Below are 21,959 nucleotides of genomic sequence, written 5' to 3'. Positions count from 1 at the left end.
GAGTGAGAATGAAAATATGTGAATGCAAGAAGTCCCCTCTCACTGTGAAGAATTCAAATTATATTCCTATTTATCATAGTTATTCATATGCAAAGAACTGATGCCAGCTTGTGATATATGTGCATGTCAGTTTGGTTGCTGAGAGAACAAAAGCATGCAGTACCTTGAGCTGTCTGGTAAAAGCTTTGACATATTCACATGTGTAAACAGGTTCGTTGAGCTGCCATTATTAAATCATAAGGGCTGAGAGAATTCAGAGTAAGTACATTTCCTTACAGGAAATCAGTCATAAAGATGCACTAAGCCCTTGTCCAAAAGAAAACTTTTTTTTCTGTCTCAGTTAATTGGGCCAGCCTTAAAACACTTTTCATAATTTGTAATCATCTGGTTACTTTGTTTCAAGGTGATCTTTTATGTGATACTCTGAATTTGGGGTCAGATTTAGAAGCTCAGGTTAAGCTTTCAGAGGAAAGTATAAGTAGTTATTGGAGTGAAAGAAGATTTCCTTCCCACTGATTGGAGACTGTCCTGAAATTTTAAGAAGAAAGGTAATGGAACTATTGGTAATGAGAAATTAAACATTTTTCTACTTGTAGTTCTCTCTAAGCTTTGTATTAATTTCTCCTCTCCTGTAAAAAGGCAAGGAGTGTTTTGTGGTTCATTTCTCAGATTTTATAACCTTAAGGAAAATTTAGATCTTCAAAAACTTAATTCCAGAAACTGTCAGCTTATAGTATCTGTGTTTTTTAAATTGATTTGAATATTGACCAACAAAGATTTGGAACCTGGAGTTTATTTTTAATTCATGCATGGTCATTTCTGTTGTATGGCTGAGATTCTTACCCAAAATTGTTTCTTCTGCAGAAGGCACTCATCTTTCATAGCAAGGCATTTATGAACCGGAACTTTGACTTTGTGTTGTGGTTTTCACAGTTACCCAGTTGTACAAATCTCTTCATGGAACAGTAGGGACACTGAAAGAGAACTGCTGATGCTTTCATATTATCTTCCTTCTTTTTAGGAATTATATCTCTCTAGTGGACTGTTGGGTATGAGTATGGTAATTTGTTTTAATAATGAATGAGTGTGTCATGTATGCAATTAGAGAAAAATAGAGATAACAAAAGTGAGTATAAAAGTTTATAGAAAGCGGCTTTTGTTTTATTAGAAAAGAAAGATGAATATTTTACTTATGGAAAAGTTAGAGCTTGTGAAATTGTTAAATTGTTCCTTTCTCCATTTTTACTCTGGATGTGAACCAAACCAGATAGAATGAGACTTACTGGTTCTTTTCTTTGTTTTTCAATTAAATCTTTGGCTAACACAGTGATTATTTCTTGAATTATTGGTAGATATTCACTACTCTGGTGTGCCATGATTAACTGTTCCAAAAATAATAATTCTTTCTGCCTTTTCCCTCTAGTATGTTAAAAGATGACTTAAAACTAAGCAGCAGTGAAGACAGTGATGGGGAACAGGTGTGTCTACTATTACGTGATTTTGCCAATCTCATACAGTGTTTGTTTTTATTGTATTTTGTAAGAATTATAATTGAATAATACATATATGATTCAGTTATTTAAGTTCTTTCCTGCTTTCTGACACTGGAATGTTGTAGTTTTCTGCTCTGTCTTTAAACCTCCATTTTTTTCTTATTTTAAAAAAATTGGTTTTTCCTTAATACTTACTATCGATCAAAACATACTCAGGAAGCATGAGATTGTTGACAGGAAAAACTATTAACAAAGCTTTTCATCTTATCTTGGCAGTTCTTTAGGTAAAAACAGTATGTCATAAGTGTTAAGTAAACATTGATGCATACATTAGAGAAGATGGTTTTTCTATTAAGAGTTCAGATATTGTTCACATTAAGCAGATAGAGTACTATTTATTCATTCACAGATTTCTCTCATGTTTTAATTTTAGGATTGTGATAAGACAATGCCAAGGAGTACACCAGGAAGGTGGGCATCTTTTTATTTCTTCTTTTATTTGGAGAAATGGGGTCAGCCTGATAACATTGTAGTGATATAAAAACTGACCTTATAAAGTAAATATTATCGATGGTGGTGGTGGTTGTACAACTCTAAATTAACTAAAAATCATTGAATTGTACACTTAAAATGGGTGAATTTTATGGTATGTAAATTATACCTCAATAAAACTGTTTTTAAAAGGTAAGTCCTAATGGCTGAGCAGCATATCAGAAACTTTTAAAGGAAGTATTTATTTCATTTATACTGAAGTTCTGGATTCATAGAATTGTAACAGCTTAACAAATAGTAAACATTTTAAATAAAGTTGGTTGTCAAGAGTTGGATATTTTCTTGTTGGCACTGTGAAAAAAACTTTTGGTCATTTATATGTTTTGTCTCTTCTAGTAACTCTGAACCTTCACACCATAATAGTGAAGGAGCAGATAACTCCAGGGATGACTCTAGCAGCCACAGTGGATCTGAAAGCAGCTCTGGCTCTGACTCAGAGAGTGAAAGTAGTTCCAGTGACAGTGAGGCAAATGAGCCATCGCAGAGTGCATCTCCTGAGGTGAGAAGGAGACGGGGGGTACCTTCCATAGCCCTTCAAGCCTCCTGGTGATGGCTAGTTAAGACTTGATTCAAATATAAAAGGTAAAGGAAAGAGGGTTACATATTCTGGCAAAAAACAGTTAAACTGTATCTTGGAGGAAACCTAGATGCTTCAGTTTCCTTGTTATTTGAACAAACATTTGGTCTAGATTAGGAACTCCTTGTGGTCGTATTTCAGGTCACTAAAATATTGGATTTACTTAGTTTGGGTTTTATTTTTGTGTCTCAACATGGTAATTCATGTTATATAGTTATTGTGGATAAAAAGAGTCTTCTATAGTATAATTTTACTTAGGTTGATAAAATATGATTAAAAATCTCTATTGGTACATGCATCATTTGTTTACTTTCTGGAGTTAAATATACTGTATTGTCATTTGTAATTTTGCCTGTGAAGTTGGATTCCTGACAGGAATATTTAATATTTCAGGAATATTTAATATTTAAAGGCCATATATAACATTAAGCTTATCTTCTGATTTTGGTGATTAGAACTAATCAGCTCTTTCACCTGTTTGCTTTGGTTCAGTCAGAACTATGAAAAACAAATGCCTCTGTGGCATTAGGCATTGTGTTTTTGCCTCTTCCTTGAGATTGTAAAGGAGGGAGAAAGCTTCAGTATTGAAAATATACTTATTTCTCTGTTTTTCAGCCTGAACCACCACCAACAAACAAATGGCAACTTGATAATTGGTTGAATAAAGTGAACCCACATAAAGTGTCACCAGCTTCTTCTGTGGATAGTAACATCCCATCATCTCAAGGCTATAAAAAAGAAGGCCGAGAACAGGGCACTGGGAGTAACTACACTGATCCAGGAGGACCTAAAGAAACAAGTTCTGCTACTCCTGGACGAGACTCCAAAACTGTTCAAAAGGGATCAGAAAGTGGTCGTGGGAGGCAGAAGTCTCCTGCACAGAGTGACAGCACAACACAGAGGAGAACTGTAGGCAAAAAACAACCCAAAAAGGCTGAGAAGGCAGCTGCTGAAGAGCCCCGTGGAGGCCTGAAGATAGAAAGTGAAACCCCCGTAGACATGGCTACCAGCATGCCCTCCAGCAGACACAAAGCAGCTACCAAAGGCTCAAGGAAACCCAATATAAAAAAAGAGTCCAAATCTTCCCCTCGACCTTCAGCAGAGAAAAAGAAATACAAGTCCACAAGTAAATCTTCCCAGAAATCAAGGGAAATCATAGAAACAGATACCTCATCCTCAGATTCGGATGAAAGCGAGAGCCTTCCTCCTTCTTCACAAACTCCTAAGTACCCTGAGAGTAATAGGACTCCCGTTAAACCCTCCCCAGTGGAGGAAGAAGATAGCTTTTTTCGGCAACGAATGTTCTCTCCTATGGAAGAGAAGGAACTTCTTTCACCCCTCAGTGAGCCTGATGACAGGTATCCACTTATTGTGAAGATTGACCTGAATCTCTTGACTAGAATACCAGGAAAGCCTTACAAAGAAACAGAGCCACCCAAGGGGGAAAAGAAAAATGTGCCAGAAAAGCACACAAAAGAGGCTCAGAAACAAGCCTCAGAAAAAGTTTCCAACAAAGGCAAGAGGAAACATAAGGTTTGTAAAGCGTTTTTGTTGTTAAACATCAGAATCTGAAATGCAATGGAAATCGCAGTAAGCTAAAAAATAACTAGTTGAGTCGTAGCTATGAAGGAAAATAGAGGGTGAGCCCAAGGTCCAACTGAGGCTACATATAGAACAGATCCTTGAGGACCACTGTGCCTCTGCCTGTCTCCTTCAGTAAAGCAGCACAGTTTCTAATCAAGTAAGAACTGAGCCAGCGCCGCTGTTCCGAGTTTGCTGGCCAGTGGAGGGGTGAGAGTGAAGCAGCGATTCCAAACTGGCCTTCACAACATTCTTAAAATTTTGGTTTTAAATGTCTTTAGTTGGGATACATACTCTCCAGGTTGACACAATCCCTAACACTCTCTTCTCTCTTATAGCTGATCAAGGCATATGTTTTAAATTACTAATTCCAGCTAAAAATTGGCTCACCAGTTTTGACAGTTGCTTAAGAATTTTACCAATCCACTGTACATATCTATGCCCCAGCTTTTTTTCCTTTTTAAACACCCATGTCTGCAAGTTCAGAACTAAAAACATTTGCTGGCACATAGCCAGCTCTCATCCCTAAATACTTCCAAGATTATTCAGATTTAGAGATGAAGCTTGGTATATATGTAAGGTCAGTTTTTTTTTAGACCCAGGAATTGGGAAACTCACAGATATCTATGATTGGAGGGTAATAGATATAATGAAAAGAGCTGAACAACTTACACTATATAGACAGAGGTTCTTTGGAAAAAACAGCTTGATCTTTTCAGCTCTCATGAGGAATTTTTAGAGGAAAGTAAATTTTAATCATCTGTATTGAAGAATAGTATAATTTCTCCTGATACATATGTGTGAATATGATTGTAAAAGACTTGAAAGTGTGAGCAGGTGAACAGATGGGTACCAGAATGGCTATGCCAGGTAGACTCAGAACAAAACCCCAATCCCTGCTGACCTTGAGAATCTCACATAGGAGAAGAGGAAGAATACAGCGTTTTCTTAAAATGAAATGAGCCAGAGGTGTTTCCTCTTTTTTTCTTAAAACCACAGTACTGTCTGCAGATGATGATGTATATTTGGACAAAGTAGAATAATATTTTTTTTCCTGATCTTCCAAAGTCGAAGATTTTTTAAAATTTGAATTTCTAGAAAACTGAAGCTTACTACTTTCAGTGCTATAACTAATGTTTCCATTATTATAGTATAGGGATGCTCTATTTGACTAAGAAAGCTGTTTAGGGCTGCTGGCCCCCATGGCCCACAGCCTCAGATTGCTGGACTTGATTGTGGGATTTAATCCATAGAATTACATGAAATAAGAGCTTGTATGTGATAGGCTCTGCTCTTTAGAAAACTAAGGTGTTTCTTATGGAATTAAAAAATAGGCCTTTTGTGCTTAAAAAGTATTATATGTTCTTTATAAGATTTCAAAAGTTTAAAATATAATATAGAAAGTGAAAATCCTTTTTACTCTTTCGTTTAAAATTTTACAATGTATAAAACTTGTAATAAAAAAATCTCCTTCCTTTAAAAGTGCCCCATGTCTCCTCCCCTCCCTCATATCTCACTGGCATATATTCCTTGCAAGTTTTTTATATCAATACCTGTAAGTCAGATTTTGATTTTATTTATTTATTTTGAGGAAGATTGGCCCTAAGCTAACACCTGTTGCCAACCTTCCTCGTTTTTTTCCTTTTTTCTCCACAGAGCCCCAGTAGATAGTTGTATGTCATAGTTGTACATCCTTCTAGTTGCTCTCAGCATGGGAGAGCTGCCTCAGCATGGGTTGATGAGCAGTGCGTAGGTCTGTGCCCAGGATCTGAACCGGCAAATCCTGGGCTGCCGAAGCGGAGCACACGAACTCAACTGCTACGCCACTGGGCTGGCTCCAGATTTTGATTTTATACAATGTATAACACCACGCAACTTGCTGATGATTTTTGAGATTCTTGGCTTTGGTAAAATTAGGTGTCAGGAGCAATTCCTGAAGATAAAGCAGTTGGTACCGAGAAGAGACCTAGCCAAGGGTAATGAAAGATGTAAATTCCTTTTTCTCATGTTTTCACATGTCCATCTTTAATCATTTGTGTAAGGGAACAGATTCTTTTGTTATGGCATAATGATTGCAATCTTGTGCCGTGATATTTAAAATAATAGGAAAACTTAGATTCACCCAGGAAAGTAGTATTGGCAATTATAGATGTGCTTTTGTTTAAGTAAAAAAATTTTTCAAAAATCATTAGGCCTGGCTATAATTAAAAGACGGACAGTATCAAGTGTTGGCGAAGATCTGGAGAAATTGGAATTTTTATACAGCGCTGGTGGAAATGTAAAATGATGTAGCTGCTCTGGAACACAGTTTGGCAGTTCCTCAAAAAGTTAAACATAGTATTACCTTATGACCCAGCAATTCTGCTCCTAGGTATCCAAGAGAAGTGAAAATGTCCATATAAAAACTCATACTTAAATGTTCATAGCAATATTGTTCATATTAGCCAAAAAGTGGAGACAACCCAAATGGCCATCCACTGTTGAATGGATAAATAAAATATGGTATATCTATGCAATGGAATATATTCAGCCATAAAAAGGAATGAAGTACTGATACGTGCTACAACATGGATGAACCTTAAAAATATTATGCTAAGTGAAGGGAGCCAGACACAAAAGGCCATATGTATTCTATGATTCCATTTATGTGAAATGTCTAGAATAGGCAAATCCCTAAAGACAAAATGTTTAGATGAGTGATTGCTAGGGTCTGGGGGTAGGGGATGGGGAGTGACTGCTAATGCACATAGGGTGTCTTTTTCAGATGATGAAAATGTTATAAAATTGATTGTGGTGATGGTTGTACAGCTCTGTGAATATACTGAAAACCATTGAATTGTGCAATTCTAAAGAGTGAATTTTATGGTATGTGAATTATATCTTAATTATAATTTTATTACCCCCCTAAAAATCATTAGACTGAAAAATGCAACCTAAAAGACTGTAGGAGGGCCGGCCTCGTGGCTTAGCAGTTAAGTGCATGCGCTCCGCTACTGGCGGCCCAGGTTCGGATCCCGCGTGCGCATCAACGCACCGCTTCTCCGACCATGCTGAGGCCGCGTCCCACATGCAGCAACTAGAAGGATGTGCAACTATGACATACAACTATCTACTGGGGCTTTGGGGGAAAAAAGGAGAAGGATTGGCAATAGATGTTAGCTCAGAGCTGGTCTTCCTCAGCAAAAAGAGGAGGATTAGCACGGATGTTAGCTCAGAGCTGATCTTCCTCACAAAAAAAAAAAAAAAGACTGTAGGAAATGTGTTTCAATATTTGGGCTCTGTTTATCTAAAATAGGAGACTTTCTTAGCCTTAAAACCTAATTTATTGAACATTGTTTAAATGAATTCTTTCACTTCACGTTTATCTTCTTTCTGGAGTTGCTCGGAGACAAACTCTTTGGGGGTGACTAGTGCTGGAAACTGAAATTAGATGAATAAAATTCAAACCGAGTAGTTGCTTTTTTCTATTTTTTATCCAGAATGAAGACGATAACCGAGCCAATGAGAGCAAGAAACCCAAAACGGAGGACAAGAATTCAGCAGGCCACAAGCCATCGAGCAACAGAGAGTATGTCCCCAAATCATGTTACATGTGTTAATATATGTATGTCATTTGCTGTTGGGTAGTTTCTAACCTGCTCTTAGAATGTTTCTTTTAGTAAATATATGTCATATACATGTACACACGTACATATACCAAATAGTGGGAGCTTTTGCTTTTAGCAATAGGGATGAAAAGGATTTAAGATTCAGTCACTTCTTTCTCTCTTCTTTTTTTAGTGGAGTCAGGGTGAGGTTTGGATAAGAATTAAAGTAAAGTTTTATCCCTTTCTGGCTAGATGAGAGGTTTATCTATAACTTGCAAGAGACTGCTAACTTATGAGTGTTAATATCTTCATTCACCATTCATCTTTTTGTCCATTTATTCAACCAATATTTATTGAATACTTGTGAGGCAGGCTACAGTTTAGGCACTGGGTATATGATCATGGTGGGGGAAAAAAACAGACAAGATGCCTGCCCTCATGAAATTTACAGTTTTATTTTGTTTTGCAGAAATCATGTGTCATAGTAATCAAATAGGGAAAAACAAATTTGTCTTGAAAGCAGGCAAAGAGATATGGAAAAAATCCGTCACCCCTCTATGACTGTATGGAGAAATGAGGGCATTTGTTTGGTTTGGCAGGTCATCTAAGCAGAGTGCTGCAAAAGAAAAGGATTTGTTGCCTTCTCCTGCTGGGCCTGTTCCTTCAAAAGATCCCAAAACAGAGCATGGCTCTCGGAAGAGGACTATTAGTCAGTCTTCTTCCTTAAAGTCAAGTAATAACAGCAACAAGGAGAATAGTGGCAGCAGCAAAAACAGTTCCTCCACATCAAAGCAGAAGAAGACTGAAGGGAAGACTTCCAGTAGTTCTAAGGAGGTCAAGGTAAGGAGTTGGGGGCCTGAGCCTTTTGAAAATAAATGTCATTGCTGTTTGATTTCTCCAAGGTGACACTGTGCTTTGAAAATTTGTAGACATCCAATTAAATTTATAGGCCTGTGCATTTTTACTCTCAAAATGTCTTAATCTTGATAATAAATGTATGCAGTGATCTGACCATGAAAACAGTTAATTCACCTGGCCACACACATGTTAATTAAGATCGAAACCCATAATTGGAAAAGCTGGTTATAGAAAAATAGCTGATTGTGATCTAATTATAAATAGCTCCAGTTGCTGTGATTGAGTTCTTGTCTATGGTTTGAAATTGGCTTTGGATTTTTTATAATTAGATTTTACAAGCAAGTTATTTTACATAGAGTGACAAAGCAACCATTTGGCTTTGATTCATGAAAAAGAAAAAAATCCTTTAGCTGATCTCATATTGGAATTATTCCTAGAGCATGATCATAATAGGAGAATAGTGTTAAAGTTCATGGATGGGGAGTTGGATCAATAAAGCTTTTTAAAGGCTTTACTTTATTAGACTGTCGTGCTCAATTTATTTACCAGGTTCTTTGCAGTGCTGTCTAAACTGTTCTGATCAAGAGCAAACTCCCTGACAAAATTTTAAAAATACCCAGATTTTTAAGAATATAACTCACTGGATTATTATTTGTGACTTAAGTAAGCAAAAGTTTGAGAGTTGAAAAATTAGACTATTAAAGGCATTTAGTCATGCTTATTAAATGTGGTAATTAAATCTTTTAAATTGAGGTAATTTTAATTGTGAACAACATCTCAAATTGAGATATAGAGAAGGCTTTTTCTCCAGTGGGACACCCTTCTGTAGTAGTTTAGAGAGTCCTGGTATCCTTCAGGAACCTGACTGTCCTGTTGGCCTCCTTCACTGTCCCAGTTATCTACCTACCTGCTGACTGGCTCTTTCTCCATTTCTCGTCCTTTAACTATAGGATTTGAGGCCTGTATGCTTATTTCTTGAAACCTGTTATCTCTCTCTTTTTTTTTAAATGAGCTCACCTGCTCATTTGGCTTCTGTTATTTCCTAGGTAAAACTCACTGTCCATGTCTCTTCCTTATTGTTTTGTCAGCTTCTTGAAAGCAGGGATTTGTATCTCACTTGTTTTGTGTTTTATTTAGTGTTTAACTTACGGTTAACCAGAAAATATTTGTTGGATCAAATGTAGTTATTTGGTACTCTGTTGTTATCAACCAAATATAAAATATAGGCCCTGACCACTTTGATTTCAAGATCCTGTAGCACTTAATGGCTGTTAAAATGTTAATATTAGAGCCAGCCCTGATGGCCTAGTGCTTCAAGTTCGGTGCACTCTGCTTCAGTGGCCCAGGTTCGATTCCCAGGCATGGAACCACACCACTTGTCTGTCAGTAGCCGTGCTGTGGCAGTGGCTCACATAGAAAACCAGAAAAACTTACAACTATACACAACTGTGTATTGGGGCTTTGGCGGGGAGAAAGAAGAGAAAAAAAAAAAGGAAAATTGGCAACAGATGTTAGCTTAAGGTGACTCTTCCCCTGCAAAAAAAAAAGAATACTTGCTATCAATTTTTTAAAAAACATTGTTAATGTTGGTCTTGGCAGTTTCCAATTTAGGCAATTATATATGGGTTTATTGAAGAAAAATCCATAATTTATTTAGAAAATATGCTATTTCTTATTAACTAAAGAAAAATTAGATAATATGGGAAACCAAAATTATATGTATTTTTTGTTTTGTTTTTCTAGATATTTGCTCATATTATCAAATCTTTGAAATATATTGGCGTAAAGTTGTTCATTATAGTCTCTTATTTTGCTTTTAATATTTGTAAATCTCTACTTATGTTCCTCTTTTTTTTTTTAATTAATTAATTTTTTGTGTGTGAGGAAGATCAGCCCTGAGCTAACATCCATGCCAGTCCTCCTCTTTTTTTGCTGAGGAAGACTGGCCCTGGGCTAACATCCATGCCCATCTTCCTCCACTTTATATGGGACGCCGCCACAGCATGGCCTGACAAGCAGTGCATCAGTGGTGCCCGGGATCTGAACCCGGGCTGCCAGCAGTGGAGCGCATGCACTTAACTGCTATGCCACAGGGCCGGCCCCTACTTATGTTCCTCTTTTGTTCTTAATATTAGTTTTGTGTGCCCTCTTTTTCCTTGATCAGTCTCAACCAGAGGCTTACTATTTTACTTGTCTTTTCGAAAAACAGCCTTTGGGGCCGGCCCCATGGCTTAGCGGTTAAGTGCGTGCGCTCTGCTACTGGCGGCCCGGGTTCGGATCCCGGGCACGCAGCGATGTACCACTTCTCCAGCCATGCTGAGGCCGCGTCCCACATACAGCAACTAGAAGGATGTGCAACTATGACATACAACTGTCTACTGGGGCTTTGGGGGAAAAAAAGGAGGAGGATTGGCAATAGATGTTAGCTCAGAGCCGGTCTTCCTCAGCAAAAAGAGGAGGATTAGCATGGATGTTAGCTCAGGGCTGATCTTCCTCACCAAAAAAAAAAAAAAGAAAAAAACAGCCTTTGTTTTTGTTGATTCTCTGTAGTTTATTTTTGTTTTCTGTTTCATTAATTTATACTCTTTATAATTTCCTTTCTTTTTTGTTTGTTTTGCTGTTCTGTTTACTAACTTTTAAAGATGGCTACTTAGCTCTTTAACTTTTGAGTTAACTTTAAGCCTTTTGTCTTTCTCTAGTGGTTAGATTATATATTCCCCTCTAGATACTGCTTTAGCTGCATCCCATAAGATTTGGCATATAATATTTTTATAACTCAGTTTAAAATGTTTTCTAATTTCCACTGTGATTTCATCTTTAACCCAAGAGTTATTTATTTATTTATTTATTTTAAATTTTTATTTATTTATTTTTTCCCCCAAAGCCCCAGTAGATAGTTGTATGTCATAGCTGCACATCCTTCTAGTTGCTGTATGTGGGACGCGGCCTCAGCATGGCCGGAGAAGCGGTGCGTCGGTGCTTGCCCGGGATCCGAACTCGGGCCGCCAGCAGCGGAGTGCACGCACTTAACCACTAAGCCACGGGACCGGCCCCCAAGAGTTATTTAAAAATGTGTTACTCAAAAAATGTACAACCCAAAATTTCACAATGTTAGAAACCATTAAAACATCAATAAAAAAAAAAAAAGAATTCAGAGACCAAAAAAAAAAAAAAATGTGTTACTCAAAAACATATGGAGATTTTCTAGTTATTTTTTGGTTAGTGCTGCTACCTTAAGTGCATTGGGGCTGAAAAGTGATCTGCATGATAGCAATCTTTTGAAATTTGTTAAGGTTTTCTTTATAAGAGAGTACGGTGTATGGTAGATTTTTGTAATGTTCTGTATTTTCTTGAAAAGAATGTATATTCTGCATATATTTAGGACAGGGATCTATATAATTCCATTAGATTAATCATGTTTTCAAACCTTCTCTGTGCTGACTAGATATTTTGTCAGTTTGTCCTATTGTTCACTGAGAGAAGTGTTTCACTCTCCCATTATTTCCACAAATATACAGGATTTGTCTTTTTCTTCTTGTAGTTTTGCCAGGTTTTTTAATTGAGATATGCTTTTTTTTTTTTTGTAATTTTATTTATTTATTTATTTTCCCCCAAAGCCCCAGTAGATAGTTGTATGTCATAGCTGCACATCCTTCTAGTTGCTGTACGTGGGTCGCGGCCTCAGCATGGCCGGAGAAGCGGTGCGTCAGTGCGCGCCCGGGATCCGAACCTGGGCCGCCAGTAGCGGAGCGCGCTCACTTAACCGCTAAGCCACGGGGCAGGCCCCAGAGATATGCTTGATATATAATATTAGTTTCAGGTATAACGTAATGTTTTGATATATGTAAATATTGTCAAATGATCACCACAGTAAGTGTGGTTAACATCCATCACCACACATAGTGATTTTATGTATCATACACATATAATTTTTATATGAGAAAAGTGTGTTGAAATATCTGGAAAATTTTTTTTTCAGAAACTTCACTTTTCCTTTTATAAATCTAAACTTAGGTACTTGTAGATCTATTTATAAAATATAGAGGGAAAGCTGTTCTAGTAATGTTACATTGCAACATAATATTCAGAAAACCATTTCATAAACATGTAAACTTTACCATAAAAAGTTTAATATTTTCTCAAATCTCAGGACTTTTATTTTCCTTCCTTGAAGTAGGCTGTTAACGGGTGGAACTAAAAAGCTCTAATATATAGGAAAAGAAAAAACAATGGTTACATAGTTCCTTTTAAATAGATTTTAAGCACAAGTAGTAAAATTAGAATTATTGGGATTTCTAATGTTGAAACATTCATGCATTCATAGGATAAATTCTACTTATTTATAGTTTTTTATTATGGAAAAACGTGTATTCATCTTATTAAAGATAGGGCTGGATGGGGAAGCAGTTGGTAAGATTGGATCTAGCCCTTACATAAAGGGCTATGTTGATAGGATGCAAAATAGACGTTGATAGGAGGCAGAATAAAGTTTAAGAAAGTGACTAGGCTTTTGAAATCTGACAGATCTGGATTTAAAACCCAAATTCCAGGAATGCCACTTGAAAGCTCTTTGAACTTGGGCAAGTTACTCAGCCTCTTTGAAACTGCTTTCTATTCTATCCTAATAGTGCATATTTCATAGGGTTGTTGAAGCATTAGTGACTGCTAAGTACTTAGTTAACTTTTAGTGCCTGGTAAGTAATAAGCACACAGTAAATGTTAGATATTATTGTTGCTGTTTTCACTGACCAGTAATTACCAATAAATTTTATTTTAAGTAGTACTGGTATTTTGATATTAGGTTTGTGATTCTTTATGCTTTAACAAGTGCCTAGGTCAGTGCCTGACACGTAGTAGACCCCTGATACTAGAATGAATATTTTTGGTTGTATAAAATGGACCTGTTCTGTGAAAAGGGCGTTTACATTCTAAAGTTGAAAAATTTTATAATAAGAAAATTAATTACCCAAGGCAGTGGAATTTTGTTTCCTTTTTACCCATGGCTCAAGAAATACTTTTAGTTTAATTTTAATCTCTTCACAATTGTCAACCTAGTTATATATTTTTTTGGTCAGGACAAGACTCCAAATAGCTCTTCTAACTGTCCTCCATCTACACCAACTCCTGATGCTTCTAAGCCTCGGAGAACAAAGCTTGCCTTTGATGACAGGTGAGATAAATGATTTTTTGATGCATTCAAAAAGTCATTTCAGTTAGCATATAAGAAACTCATTTTAATTTCTATCAGTGACCAGAAGAATTCATACTTGTGTTGCTATCCACAGAATATTCAGATTTTAATTTGAAAGTCACCCACTAGTCCAAGTATTGCTCCTTAAACTTAACTCCATGACTCTCATCGTGGTCGTGAATGATTGCCTTCTGGTAGAACCTTACTGCTGCTGATATCTCTCTTTAAAATAGGGGCTTTCTTAAATAAGTAAGAGCAGTGTTGGTTTTTTCCTCCATTTTAATAAAAGGTTATTTCTCCTACCCACATTTTATTTACTCTAGATCTTTCAAACAACTTGAGTAAGTTAGTGTTTAATACTAGGGAACTTGATTTCTGTTTTCCTAAGTAGAAAATTTGCTATGAGTTGGTCAAAACAATTTACACTCTTAACCCAATATAATCATTTGTCCGAAAAAACTGAATCAAATGTTTAGTAATAGCTCATTTTCTTTACTTGAGAACATGAAAACTGAGGGATGCTAGAGACTAAAATGAACTCATATTATCTTATTTACCATTTCATTTACAATAAAAATTTACATTGCAGAAATTATTCAGCAGATCATTATTTACAAGAAGCAAAAAAGCTAAAGCACAATGCAGATGCATTGGTATGTAAATATTCTCCTCACTTTTATGTATTTAATCAAATAACTTAAATCTTCATTTGTTGTTTGTTCCCATAGTACATCAGTGCAGCTCTCATTACCTTTATTCTCCTTTCTTCAGTCTGATAGGTTTGAGAAAGCTGTATACTATCTTGATGCTGTGGTATCTTTCATTGAATGTGGGAATGCATTAGAGAAAAGTGCTCAGGAATCCAAATCCCCATTCCCTATGTATTCAGAGACGGTGGAGCTCATCAAGTAAGTAGGAAAACTTGTCACATTGTTGGCAGTATTATTTCTCTGGTCCATCTAGGAATGGGCTGATATAACTAAGACAGTAAATGCACAGTAAAGCTAAAGAGTTTGCTTAATCCTTTATTGTCCTTGGATGAGGAGAACTAGATACCTCAGTGGGTGTTTTTGCCTTCATTTAGGTTTGATTCAAATGTTTTGAGGACTAAGGAAGTCATAAGATCAAGGTGAAGTATTACATTTGTGTCAATTGTTTGTTATTTTAACTCACAGATACACTATGAAGCTAAAGAATTACTTAGCACCAGATGCTACAGCTGCAGATAAAAGACTCACAGTACTTTGGTAAGTGTTGTGTGTTCTAGCTTCTGCTAGATCACAGGCAGTTCCATAATAAATTGTGCTGTCTATGCTCTTCTGAAAGTTATCCTTAACGCAACCTTCCATAACCCAGTCATAAATCTATTATTGATGGGTAAAGTAGAAAATAACTCAAAATTCCTACTGAAAGATTTTGGTCGTTGTCAGTCTCTTATCCGTTGCCATCTTGACAAAAGCTTTGGTAGAATGAGACTGATATTAGAACTCTCCATTGTCTTAAGCGGTCACTTTTCCAGGCTCTTCGTTTGGTATCCTCGCTCTCTATTCCCATATACACCTTTCCTTAGGGAGCAAATGTTTAGCTTGCTCAGAATAAAGAATGTGTCTTGTTTGCTTGGTCCCAGGGAGATATTATCAGTTCATTTGCTATAGGTATTTACTTTACCTGGCACATGTTTAACAACTGGGAATGCAGCTGTGGATAAAACTGACACAGTCCTATTTGTCATGGAGTCTAGTGTCTAGTATAAGGAGACAGAAATTAATCAAAAATCACACAAGTGTATGAATTAAGTACTTTGAAAGAAAAGTATATGTAACTATAAGAGTAGAGTGTAGGGAGACCTAGTCTTCAGGTAGAGGGAACATGTACAAGGGCTGGATAGTTGAAAAAAACTGGAAACTATCAAGGAACTAAAAGACCAGTGAGAAGTGAAAGTGACTAGAGAGGTAGGCAGTGGTAATCATGCAGGGCCTCTGTAAGCCATGTTAAGGTTTTATATGTTTCATCAGAGTTATAATATTCATAGTTAAATTTCCTAGTTTTTGTTGTTTAATTTTAGATTATTTATAATTTGATCTAGAGATTCTGCCCCTTGGCAATTTTTTAATGCATATGTTACAATGACATGTTGGTGTCTTCTGGGTGAAGTTTTGATTTTTTTTTTTTTTTTTTTTTTTTTTGAGGAGGACCAGCCCTGAGCTAACATCCAATGCCAATCCTCCTCTTTTTTTTGCTGAGGAAGACTGGCCCTGGGCTAACATCCATGCCCATCTTCCTCCACTTTATATGGGACGCCGCCACAGCATGGCTTAACAAGCGGTGCGTCGGTGCACACCCAGGATCCGAACCGGCGAACCCCGGGCCGCCACAGCGGAACGTGTGCACTTAACCGCTTGCGCCACCGGGCCGGCCCCTGAAGTTTTGATTTTTTAACGTCAACAAATAGGCGTCTAGTCCTAGGTCTCTTCCCCTTTCTTCCCCTCCCTAGGGTGTGTAACATAATACAAACACATCTTTTGGTTTTGCTTAAGGGTTAGTGTTGTTGACCTTATGCTGTGGTCTGCTCACATGAGGCAGTCGTCTACTTTTGCACGATGCAAAGGTTGTCTGTACAGATATGGCCAGAGTCTGCTGTCCTGGTAGATAAGCTGTCCTTTTCCATTGTCTAGCCTGCGATGCCAGTCTTTGTTGTACCTGAGGCTATTCAAACTGAAGAAGGAAAATGCTCTGAAGTACTCAAAGACACTGACGGAGCACCTGAAAGTAAGTGTGCAAAAAAGGAGAGTCCATTTCCTAGGAGACAAAATTTGTAAAGTCTCCTATCCCCACCCCAGAAGTGCCCTCATGTTTTACCTGCCACAGCTACCATTTGGCAACTTTCAAATAAGTTTGAGGTTTTTGGGGAAAGTTTTAAATGCACTTAAATCTGATTGTAGAACCTATGTAGCCATACGCAGTAGTTCTTAATAACATTCCAGTAGATGTAGCCTGTTTTTGTCATGAAACCTAATTTATATTTTTTAAATGGTCTTTGTTTTCACTACCATCCTTCCTTAGACTATCTTGTTTCCTGAAATGTCTTCCTATGTTTTTTCATGACAGCACCACATTAATCATCCTAAAATTCTGCCCTGATTGTACCTTGGAACCCTTTAGTAGCTTACCGTGGCCTGCAGGATCAAGTCCAAGCTACTTACCCTGACCTGTAAGGCCCTCAAGGTCTCTCTTTCTTCTTCCTTATCTAAACCTCTGCTCCAGGAAAACCGTGTGGGTCACATACATTCTCTTTTCTGCAGCCTTTGTACCTAATATGACTCACCTTCCTATGCCCTTTCCCCTCCTCTTTATCCACCTGAGTGCTACTCATTCTTTGTTTCTTCCTTAATTCTTCCATAACACCCCAGCTCTCACCTAAGTAATTCTTTCTGTTGCCCATTTACACACACACACACACATTTTCGTTTCCTAAGTTTATAAAGCTTAAGTTCAGTTCTGGCCCAATGCTTTTGAATATATTTAGTACTTTAAAAGTAGTGTTTTGGGGAGGGGGCCTGGTGGCATAGCGGTTAAGGGCACACACTCTGCTTCTGCGGCCCAGGGTTCACAGGTTCGGATCCTGGGCGCACACCGACGCACCACTTGTCAAGCCGTGCTGTGGTGGCGTCCCATATAAAATAGAGGAAGATGGGCACGGTGTTAGCCCAGGGCCAGTCTTCCTCAGCAAAAAGAGGAGGATTGGCATCAGATGTTAGCTCAGGGCTAATCTTCCTCAAAAAAAAAAATAAAAGTAGTGGTTTTTTTTTTTATTAAGTACATTTTATTTTCTCCACAGAATTCTTACAATAATTCTCAAGCACCATCACCTGGCTTGGGAAGGTAGGTAAATTTTGTTCTACAAAATATTATTTGTGACAGGTTTATTTATTTTTATGTAAAAGTGGAATGGGTAGAGTCCAACTTCCAAAAATAGAAAGATGACAACTTTTTAAAGTTGTCTAATAAGTCTCTAATAAGTATTTTTTAAAGTTATCATTTTTTCCCTGTGTATTTTCTTATAAGTTGAAAATATGGTAATGAACATAATCTTAGAAAGATTAGAGAGGGGGCATTTCACCTGTAGAAATCTGAGTTTTTTACAGCCCCTCAGCCCTTCTCACAGGTTTTCTGTAGCTACTTGGGTTTTTATCATAGTGGACTTACCTTTACTCAGGCCTTAACACCACAGCAGTTTAATAACAGTGGCATGATTGTGGTTTCTTCTCCATCCCCACATCATTCCCATCCCAGCTACCCCCCAAAAGGAGGAAAAATACCCGGAGACCTTTTTTTATAAGTTATCTGTTCAATTATTATGTTTTTATTAATTGGCATTCTGTCTTTGCCTGTATGTATTTTCTTAACCAAATTTATAGTGCTAAAAGTGCAGATAAAAATATTCTTAACAGATAGGTTTTTCCCCCCAACTTTTGTATGATTTTCCATTTTTTATTGTCTTGGGCATTTCTACAAATTTTAGTATTGCTGAAATGAATCTGCCAGATCTCAGCGTGTTTTCAAAGAAATATTTAATTGACAGGAAGCTTGAGATGATTGCAGTTGATTGAGAAAGCTGTACCTCTTTGTCAGCTCTGATTAACTTGGTTAAACTAGGAAAGTACCAGAAATTATGGAGTTCAAAATAAGATGTTCCCATTTACTACCACAATTTTTTGTGTTAAATTGTTAATTCCACCCAACTTTCTACAAAACAGTTTGAAAAGTACTTAATTATATGCCTGAATAGGTGGAAAGTGTGTTGAGCTGGGAGTGAGGCAATCTAGCTTCTAAGTCTTTGAACTGCTACTAATAAGATATATGACTTCCTCAGTTCTTTCCCGTCTCTTGTTCTGTTGTCATTCATTAAAACAAAGAGTCTAAATAATAACGTAATTCACAATGGTCTTTAGTGAGTTAAGTATTTATTTAGAAGAAATTATCCTTCTCTGGGAACCCTTCTAGTTTAAAATAATCTAAATTTTAAGAGCCTTTGTGTGGGAAGAGCCAGTAATACATTGATTTCATCACTTTCATCATCTCCATATGAATAAGCTTCCTGTTTTTCTCTGTCTAGCAAAGCTGTTGGGATGCCTTCCCCTGTTTCTCCAAAGTTGTCACCAGGCAATTCAGGAAATTATTCTTCTGGGGCCAGTAGTGCTTCAGCAAGTGGTTCTTCAGTGACCATTCCACAGAAGATCCACCAGATGGCAGCCATCTATGTTCAGGTTACATCCAACTTCCTCTATGCCACCGAAATTTGGGACCAAGCTGAACAGCTTTCCAAAGAGCAAAAAGGTAGGGAGGTCTCTGGAGAAACTTTGAGAGATGGAATTGTTGAAAGGAGCTTTTATGATCTAGTTAAATAAGTGTCTTGTCTGCATTTATTTTATTATGTAGTCTCGAGTTGATAATCAGTTTGCTAATCTCCATTGCTTAGCAATTGTACTGAATGTACTGAATTTGGTCAAAAAATACCTTTCACTATGCTGGTAACATAAACTAAAAATAGTTTTTGGTCTAAGACAAATATGCCTTTGTTCTGGCATATTAAATGCAGCTTATACTATAAAAGTAATAAAATATATGTTCTACTCTAGGATAGTTAACAATAAATTTGGCTATAGTCATAGGATTACATCCAGACGTCTTGTACATATGAGATGTTTAATATATAAGAAAGCACGTTCATACTGGATTTTTAGGTGTATTGGAAGAAACTTATGTGATAAAAGAGGCTACAAAATGAGTAGATTTCTAGCATTCTTTAATATTAGGTCATTGTAAGCTTTATACTTTGGTTGTTGTCTCCCAAACTAAGAACATTGAGAATTATAAAGTATTTAAAGATCTTAGAGAAAAGTACTATATAAACACCATCTTATTTTAGTAGATGTTATTAACAGATACGTGTGTGGCATCTCTTTAGGTAGATCCTTTGTAGAGAAACACTAAAGTAGCCGATCAACCAAATGTGCTTTTATCACAAACTACGTTTAAATGCTTATAGTGTGAACAGATAATCAGGTGAAAATGAAAGATTCCTATCCCCAAAGAGGAGTAATGGTGAGGAGAAAGGTAGGAGGAGAACTCCAACATCTAACATAAAGTTGTGTTTTTAAAAACCTAATTTGTTCCTAAAATTTTAAATATTGTCAGTACTGCTCAGGAAAGGTTGCAAAGCTGAAATTGTTCTTAAGTTACCCTACTTTACTTTCCATTCTTCTCCTTGATGCCAGTTTTCTAGCCTCATTTTTCCTTTTGTTTTTTTTTTTTTCCTTTTCTTTCTCTCTTTTTTTCTCTTTCTATTTCCTTTTTTTTTTCACTTTTTGTATGGCAGTTTTCAAACATTGACTAAAGGAAGGAGAATGGTATAATGAACCTCATGTACCTTTCAATCAATTTCAGCTTCAGCAACACAACATTTTGCTAATCTTGTTCCATCTTTCTCTCTCTTTCTCTATCATACTTTTCTTTCCTCCTGAAGTATTTAAAGCAAACACCAGATATGATGTTTCACCTGAGCATACTTTAGTATGCATCCTTAGGTGATAAGGACTTTTCAAAAACATGACCACCATGCCTTTATCACAGCCACTTAAATTAACAACTCCTGTATGTCACCTAATACCTAGTCTACCATCAGATTTCCCTATTGTCTCAAATATGCGTTTTTTTAAAACAGCTGAATTTGTTTCAAACAGGATCCAAACATTCATTGATCAGTCTCTTAAGTATTTCCCCCTCCTCCACTTTTTTTTTGGCCATGCCACTGATCTCCAAGAGAAACGGGGCCATAGATGTGTCATATTCTGAATTTTACTGATTACTTCCTTATGGTATCATCTAGCTTGCTATTCTGTCACCCTTATTTCCTTCATACTGATAGCTATATTTTGAGACTTGATTAGATTCATGTTCATTATTTTAGATAATTAGATATATAATAGATAATTAGAAATATTTAGAATAGTTCGTAGGTGGTTTCTAGATTATTATATCATTATGAGTCATAGAATGGTTATCCCTTTTTTAGTGATATTAAGATTTGACCATTGATTCATTCAGGTGGTGTCATCCTGACTCAGTTTGTTGTAAGATTCCCTATTAAACTTTAACTTGTGCTTTTAGCATCTGTTGGTGATCGTTACCTGCATCCATTAGGGAACACAAATTTTCTATTTTGATATTCCTTCTGCATTTGTTAGCTGGAATTCTATAAAGAAGAGCCTTTTCTCATCAGCTGTTTACTTCTTGCCTTGTTTGAGTAAGCTGAGATCTTTATCATGAGAATGATCCCTTTTTCTCTGCATGTGTAGAAAGCTCTCCTTACTTTCTGAGTCCTGCATCCCTTCATCTTCTCCCAAAATTGCATTGGGATCAAATGTTAGGGTACTGTTGTCTCCTCCTCCTCTTTACACCCCACCTCACATGCACCTCAGCCTATATTTGCTTACATAGGAAGAATCATTTCCATCCCTTACATTTTTAAACTGTGTAAAACATAGGATTTAAATTATCAATGTTGGGCTGGCCCCGTGGCTTAGGGGTTAAGTGTGCGCGCTCCACTGCTGGCGGCCCGCGTTCGGATCCTGGGCGCGCACCGACGCACCGCTTCTCCGGCCATGCTGAGGCCGCATCCCACATACAGCAACTCGAAGGATGTGCAGCTATGACATACAACTATCTACTGGGGCTTTGGGGGAAAAAAAAAATAAAATTAAAAAATAAAAATAAATTATCAATGTTGCATGGCATATGGTTACAGCAGAAAGGTTGGATACAGGCTGTCGTAAGTGTCTAACCTCACAGGGGTCTTAATGGGGAATCATGCAAAGAACATCCTCCTTTTTTGTACCACTTGCTTCTTATACAAAAACAGTACACAGGGAATGTTTTGTGTAATAGTACATTGTAGCACTAGGTGTCCATTTTAATAATGTTTACTGCACACTAGCAGTTTATAATTTCCATCAGTGGATTTCTGCTTATATGTATAACACTGAATTCCTGACCATACAGTCTGTTTAAAATGTTTCATGACTTAGGGGAAAAATATAACTCGAGGGAGTGTTTTTTGA

The 21,959-nt window shown here is 36.9% G+C and overlaps 1 protein-coding gene across 4 annotated transcripts in view; it reads left to right on the top strand.

Moving 5' to 3' along the window:
• Positions 1-21,959, top strand: part of AFF4 (ALF transcription elongation factor 4) — a 93,244-nt gene that overhangs the window by 65,190 nt on the left and 6,095 nt on the right. For all 4 annotated transcript variants that reach the window (XM_058540317.1, XM_058540316.1, XM_058540320.1 and 1 more), the window contains 13 exons: positions 1,424-1,478; positions 1,927-1,964; positions 2,382-2,544; positions 3,238-4,155; positions 7,683-7,771; positions 8,390-8,630; positions 13,724-13,818; positions 14,429-14,492; positions 14,611-14,747; positions 15,015-15,086; positions 16,515-16,608; positions 17,678-17,721; positions 18,956-19,176. In XM_058540317.1, the coding sequence (XP_058396300.1) occupies positions 1,424-1,478; positions 1,927-1,964; positions 2,382-2,544; positions 3,238-4,155; positions 7,683-7,771; positions 8,390-8,630; positions 13,724-13,818; positions 14,429-14,492; positions 14,611-14,747; positions 15,015-15,086; positions 16,515-16,608; positions 17,678-17,721; positions 18,956-19,176 (2,231 nt within the window). The remainder of the gene's footprint in view (positions 1-1,423; positions 1,479-1,926; positions 1,965-2,381; positions 2,545-3,237; positions 4,156-7,682; positions 7,772-8,389; positions 8,631-13,723; positions 13,819-14,428; positions 14,493-14,610; positions 14,748-15,014; positions 15,087-16,514; positions 16,609-17,677; positions 17,722-18,955; positions 19,177-21,959) is intronic.

Source organism: Diceros bicornis, chromosome 1 (assembly GCF_020826845.1).
Source record: "Diceros bicornis minor isolate mBicDic1 chromosome 1, mDicBic1.mat.cur, whole genome shotgun sequence".
Classification (NCBI taxonomy): domain Eukaryota; kingdom Metazoa; phylum Chordata; class Mammalia; order Perissodactyla; family Rhinocerotidae; genus Diceros; species Diceros bicornis.
This window is presented reverse-complemented; position numbering and strand designations above follow the sequence as displayed.